The sequence below is a fragment of the Uloborus diversus genome, chromosome 8, assembly GCF_026930045.1.
Source record: "Uloborus diversus isolate 005 chromosome 8, Udiv.v.3.1, whole genome shotgun sequence".
Taxonomy (NCBI): domain Eukaryota; kingdom Metazoa; phylum Arthropoda; class Arachnida; order Araneae; family Uloboridae; genus Uloborus; species Uloborus diversus.
Genome location: NC_072738.1, coordinates 159,417,170 through 159,424,199, shown reverse-complemented (window position 1 = coordinate 159,424,199; position 7,030 = coordinate 159,417,170). Strand labels below are relative to the sequence as shown.

At 36.1% G+C, this 7,030-nt stretch overlaps 1 protein-coding gene across 1 annotated transcript; it reads right to left on the bottom strand.

Moving 5' to 3' along the window:
* Window positions 1-242: 242 nt before the first annotated feature.
* Window positions 243-1,526, bottom strand: LOC129228714 (G-protein coupled receptor Mth2-like). Its single transcript, XM_054863398.1, has one exon. It carries the CDS (start codon window positions 1,524-1,526, stop codon window positions 243-245), a length of 1,284 nt encoding a protein of 427 aa, XP_054719373.1.
* Window positions 1,527-7,030: the final 5,504 nt, after the last annotated feature.

Sequence of the window (7,030 nt, the reverse complement as noted above, 5' to 3'; positions counted from 1 at the left end):
CGTAGTAAAAATAAATAACCAACAACAAAATGATCCTCACATCGACTCATGATATAGCGTATCGGAACAAGATGAACAGGGTCACAAAATGTCTGAATTGAATGCATGAACTTAATATACAAAATGATTGTGCGTTGCAGGTTAAATTGCGAAGAACGAATCAAATATGATAATCGATTCAGTTCTCAGTTCCAATATAACAGGTATGATCTTGTTCCTTTGTAGCTACTGATGAAATACTATTATAAATGTATCATAATTGTATCAGACTTGTCTTTATTGGTATCAACCACCTTATTTAAATCTTTTTCTATAGAGTTAGCATAAAAACAGTAGGACTGAAACGTGGGAGATAACGTCTGTTCTGATGGCCGTCTTGCACCAAGTTTTGATCGGAAATATTTTTTTACTTTTCCAGAGCAAGTAAAGGCAAGAAATATGAAAAGACCTTGAAGCGTATTTAAAATTGCAAATAGGTACCACAACCACTCGGAGTTGACCACGGGCGCTAGCACACCAGTTATCCAAGTGACACCCATAATAACAGCCAGTCTGAAGTACATTAGGTAGTTCTTCTTCAAGACAGATCTTTGACTGTCTTGATCCTTTTTCATCCTGTTGTGGAAAATAGTATAGGCACTAAGTCCGAAAAAGGTGAAGTTTGAGCAAATCATCGCAAATACTGGTCCGGCGAAAAACACCAGCAAAGCCTTCCGGTGTTCAAACCAGCAAGACTTTTCGAAAAATGGTCTGTAAATATCAGGAACTCCTTCCACGTTGTCAGTAATTAGAGCGGCAGCGGCAAAACAAAGAGCAATCCCCCATGCCAACAGGCTGTAAAAGGTAAACTTTTTAAGCTTAAAATGTGCACTAGTCACTCTTAAACTACCAGTAGCATGCAGCAGAGATTTGTAGACGTCGAATGCCATGATAGACATCCAAACAAAAGAAGATAAAAGGAAAAAGTGAGTAATCGTCGCTGCTGCAGTACAAAATGGTTTCAGTTCACGAACTTTTGTGCTGTTGGCAATGATAAAAAATACGTAACCTAGTAACAGAGACAAACATAACGATGCCAAGTTGTAACCTGGAAGGTTCCTCAGTTCAGAGACTAGACAAAAGACAACGAGATGAAGCAGCAAGCACACCATGGAAATTCCCAATCCAATTTGGGTAAGTATTGAAAGGTTGTCAAGGTATTCTCTCGAAATATCTATATCTTCTTCGAAAAAGTCCGGAACACATATTGTTAGAACTCCATTTCGAAGAATGTAGAAAGATTCGTTGTAGGTTTTGTTATACGCTTCAACAAATGCTGTTCCGTTTGGAAATAAAACGTAATCATCCTCATTTAAGTCGAAAGAAGGACAATTTAGCAAGGATTCATGTTTACCAGAAGTGCCATTTTCAGACAACTTCAGATCTTCGTTGCCATTGGTAGTTGTGTACTCCGTGGTTTCATTTCCAGAAATAAAATTTGCGCACATTAGCTGAACAGTAGCAATTAGCAATAATGGCACTGCCATTTTTAAAGCACTTGTTGAAGATAAATTCGACTTAGTCAGAACACTTGTCTACTTGGCCTTTAACTACTCATCCTTTCGCAACAATCAGAAGATTATTTTCTTGAAATTTGCCCAGGAAACCTGAAAAGAAAAGCAGATATTTTAGAGAACGAAAACATACTTAAGATATAATTAACGACAAAGTGAAGAGTGATTCATTAATTCATTGATAAAACTTTACGGCTTATCTTCCGGTCAAATTTTTTGTATCAATCTCATGGTCCATGATATACCTTAGAGCTCCGTTTTTATGTTGCAACCCTTAACATTACAATAATATATATATTTTTAACTTTCTCACTTAAAAACGTCGCGTTCTTTTAGATACAACATCATTTTCTTACATACAAATCACATCTTTGTAGTATTTATTAGTTTCTATGAAGCAAATGCAAGATTGTTGACAAAACATTGTTACACAGTACAAAACAAGTTACATGTTACAGTCAGGAGCAGGTTAGCCCCTGAATTGTTGCACCTCTCCAACGGAAATTGAATAAAAGTGCAAAAGTGGAAATGTATTTGTGGTGGAAACGTTGTTAATTTAGGCGATGGTTAAGACCTCCGTTAGGCGGAGTGATAAAAAAGAACCACCAACTTCAACATAACAAACAGAGATAAATAGCCGATCGTTGTGGAAACCGCCAAAAAACTTCAGGACGCCTCCATGTTTGGTACCCGCTAGGAAAAAACAGAAAATCAACTTACCCCAGAGTTGTTAAACATTCAAAAACACATACGTAACTACAATTTGGCAGCATTAGGTGTAATTTATTCTCACTAGCATCTACGCTTTCATGGAAGGAGCTAACGCACTTAAAACATTAAATGTAGATGAAACAAAAAAAGTTCAACCCCTCCTCCTTTTTTTAAATAAAACATTTTGCATCGAAAGCGGTTTTTTTTTTTCTATTTAAAAGATGATAATTCATTTTATTCTGTAAGTTTCATTTTATTTGAATTTTTCGTGCTTCTCATTGCCAAGAGATTGCCTATCCATAAAGTTTAAACCAATGCTTGTCTTTTTGCATAACAATAAAAATAAGTTTCAACATTTGGGGGGGGGGGGACATACAAACAGTGCAATAGTTGGGAAGGGGGGGGGGGAGGACCTTATCTCATGATTTTTTTTTATTTTTTTTTGAGCAATTACGATTGCTTATTGCTTTCATTTCACTTTCCTTGGCGTTTGGTTCCTTTTTCAGCTTGGACCAGGGACACCAGCACTACCATCCACCGGCCTCTGCAGGCGCGGCTCCGAGCTCTGCCTGCTGAAATCCGTTTCTCCTGGTTGGTGGCGTTCATGTCCTACACACACGCGCGCTCACACACACACACATACACGCACACACACACGCTCATACCCACAAGCCTTTACACACATACACACACAAGCCTACACATGCACACGTGCGTCTACACATACACACACAACTGTACACACGTAACCGCCCAGGAGGAGAGGTAGGCTTGGGGGGGACAGGAGCTGGTCTAGAAACAATAGCCCCCAATGAGTAGGGCCCTGTCGCAACTCGTGATTGCGAAAAACATAATTTGAATTCAAAATTTCAGAATTCAAGTTAATATTTATTTATTATTATTATTATTATTATTATTTTTTTTTTTTTTTGTGTTTTACTGTGAAAATAATGCAAATACGACGTAAATTGGCTTCAAACTACGTTTTCTCTTGGTTAGCTCCCCCTCCGCCTCACCCTAAAAAAGACCCAAGGTGAGTTCCCGAAACCATTTTTTCCCCCAACCTCAGCACTGCGTAAGACTAATTACGAAATGTTGTATAATCCCCACTTCCCTAAATGCATGCATCCAAAAAACCTAAATTCGAGATTGGTTTTTGGTTTCTGTTTCTAAGCAAATTACTAACAGAACTCTTCCTCTCTAATTTTCATTTTTAAAAAAATGCAATTTAGCTTGCTTATTCTTTAGGCAGGGAGACTTACCTCTCCAGGCGTCTTTAATGCTGTTTTAATAAACTCCGCTCAGTTTTAGCCTGTCGTTTTTTTTTTCTCTATCTCTTTCCCTCTCTTTGATTTCCTTTATTTACTCTTCTGCAGGAATTTTCTTTAAAAAATATTAACCTTGCTATCTCTGACCTTCTGATCGTTTTATGAGAATTCCTTTTAGTTCAGGTCAAATTCGGTCAGCTGCTTTTAAATCTCTTAGCCTAGGGCTCATTTACTTTTTCCGAAACAAAAAAAGAAAGAAATTCGAGGATAAAGATCTAGTAAAAGCATCGTTGTCAAACTTTCCTAAAATCTAAAAATTGTTTTCTACGTTTTCAATTTATTACTATTTGTTTTTCGTATCGGCAGTAAGATTTTAAGTTTTCTAAAACTTAAAAACTAACCGCTTCTATAAAATTTGGGCACTACTTATGTCGTTCATTCACATGTAAATAGCTTCAGTCTTACAATTTAAAATGCTGCTTTTTTCTCCAAAGTTGTTATTCACAAAAACAGCTTTCTAAATCTTCACTTAAGACTGTTTGGTCTGTTAAATATAAGCTGGACTCAAAAATTATCATATGACACCTGAAACTTCTCTATGAAGTAGAAAAGCCTAAAAATAGTCCTTAATTGAAACAAAGTTATTTTAATAATCATTTTTAAAGCTAATAGTCAATGTACTCCAAACACCGAAGCTAGTAAGCATATTATAAGCTGTAGCTAAAGTTGAAAACTCTGCTTGCAATAGTTTTAAAAATATTAAATAATCTCCAGAAAAATATTTTATTAGGGGTTCAGCAGTAAGGTTTTTATCTTTGTTGGTAAAGCGTAGACCCTGTTTTTCGTCATTCTCAGTATCGGACAAAAAAATATTTACACACAAAACTTCAATATTTAAACTTAAAAATGTGGGTTGCTCCATCAAATCCTCATATAAATAATTGCAGATAACCGAGCAACCCGCGTGTTTCAACAATGAAACTCGCGCCACGGCATGATAATTTGGTAATATGTTTTGGTAATGTTTTGCAGGGAAAGGCTATACTGTGACAAGGCTGAGCTCGATCCGGTAACTCAACTGTTTTATTGGTAAGACTGTGTCATTTCAGGGGAATGAACAAACGAAAAAGTGGTCAACAATGAACGCTATCTACTGGAGCTTAGGGTTAATCCGCTGGAGTTAGGATTACAATTTCAAGTATGAAAATATCACCAAACAGGCAATTGCTTCGTTAAAATGTAGAAGAGAAGCAATTTTCACCCGTCATACCTTGACGGGCGACTTTCTAGTAAAATGATGATGATGATAATAATAATAATAATAATAATAATAATAATAATAATAATAATAATAATAATAATAATAATAATAATAATAATAATTTCCCAGGAGGAACGGGATGTAAACCAATATGCCCCTGGACACACTCATGACTCCCCGTACTTTATTTTACAATTACAATAAACAATTACAATTACAATGAACGTTATCTACTGAAGTGGTTAATCCACTGAGGGTTACAATGTCAACTATCAAAATATCACCAAACAAGCAATTGTTTGGTTAAAATGTAGAAACAATTTTCACCCGTCGTATCTTGGCGGGCGATATTCTAGTCCTTTCATAAAACTTGAAGACGATTTCACAACCAATGCATTTTGCGCTTCTGTTTATTCCATTATTCTGTATTGCGTAATTGCTTATATTACGGAATGATAACTTTGGTGAGAAAAAAAGAAATGAAATCAGGCGACACGTGCTTTATTTACATTTTGGTTACTTGTACTATAGCCGAAGGGGACATGCAGTGTCGTAATTGGGAAGAAATATTTGGAGGACGTACCTTTTCTTAGGGTTGATGTTATGATTGAGGAATTTCTGTAAAGTGAAAGAAGGTCAGTTTAGGTTCCTCTTAATCCAGATTTAATTTAAACGAGCTGATGTGCGCATCACATGACTTCCTTTTGCTCCAATTTAATGTCATTTTCTCATTATTGGCAGTTTTAATGTGATTCAATTGTTTACTCTCTAAATATCACCAACACTGGCCAAATTAAAACCAGATTTTAAAAAAAAAATTTAAATCGCCAAATTTGTCGCCGAGTTGGCGACAAAACTTGGCGACTAAAAGTTGGGCGATTTATCGCCAAGTGTTCGCCAAATTATAACACCACTTGAGTTTACATCGAAATTAACAATGATTTTCCCCCAAAAAGGGGCAAAAGACCCTTTTAGGAACATTCGAATGCAACCAAAAGAGAAGGTGCACAACTAGGCCCCACTAGGAGTCTACGTACCAAATTTCAACTTTCCGGAACATTCCGTTCTTGAGTTATGCGACATACAAACACACATACGCACATACATACGTACATACAGACGTCACGAGAAAACTCGGTGTAATTAACTTGGGGATCGTCAAAATATATATTTCGGGTATCTGTACGTTCCTAGGCATATATTCACGTGTGGTCGGGTCGAAAAAAAAACTCAACATTCATTCGGGGGTGAGCAAAATGGAAATTAAGGCCGATTTTTGAGTGAAATTTTTTTTGCGAATACAATACTTCCTTTTTTGTAAAAGGAAGTAAAAACAGATTTATCTCGGGGAATGAAGTGACTCTGAATCTCCCTCCCCCAATACTAAAAACGAAACTACATGGCAGTGCAGAGAGGAAAATAGCTTTTAAAATTTTAAAAACTTTTAGAAAGTGAAAGTGTTTTGTTTAAAAAAATGTTTTTGAAGGAAATTTGTTTTAGTTTTTTAAGGGCTTTTTTTTTAGATTGCTTTTTTGTTTTAAGGCAGGTTGTCTATTGGTTCCTAACAAAATACAAAACTGGACTTTTTTAAGAACTGTCTATGAAACATCAAGAATGACCAAACCTCTCTACAAGCACTTCAAAATGGTCTAATTATTATATTTGCCAAAGGAAATGCTGAAAAAAGTGTTTGTCCCTAAACTGGCGCAGTTACTTTTTTTTTTGTTTGCAACCTGAGTGATGAAGGAAAGGGGAGTTTATGTGATCGCAAAATTATATTTCTCGTCCACTTCATGACATGTAAAAAGTTAAAAGTAGGGAAATTTCCTCTGACTTTTTACTTCCTTTTACAAAAAAGGAAGTATTGTATTCGCTAAAAAAATTTCACTCAAAAATCGACCTTAATTTCCATTTTTCTCACCCCCGAATGAATGTTGAGTTTTTTTTTTTTTTTTTTCGACCCGATCACACGTGTATATATGCCTAGGAACGTACAGATATCCGAAATGTCCATTTTGACGACCCCCGAGTTAATTACAACGAATTTTCTCGTGGTGTCCGTATGTACGTATGTATGTGCGTATGTGTGTATGTATCTCGCATAACTCAAAAACGGTATGTCCTAGAAAGTTGAAATTTGGTACGTAGACTCCTACTGGGGTCTAGTTGCGCAACTTCTCTTTTGGTTGCATTCGGATGTTCTTAAGGAAATCTTTTGCTTCTGTTTGGGGGGAAAT

Coding starts and splice junctions, on each gene's coding strand:
- LOC129228714 (XM_054863398.1), bottom strand. CDS start 1,526: ATGGCAGTGCCATTATTGCTAATTGCTACTGTTCAGCTAATGTGCGCA.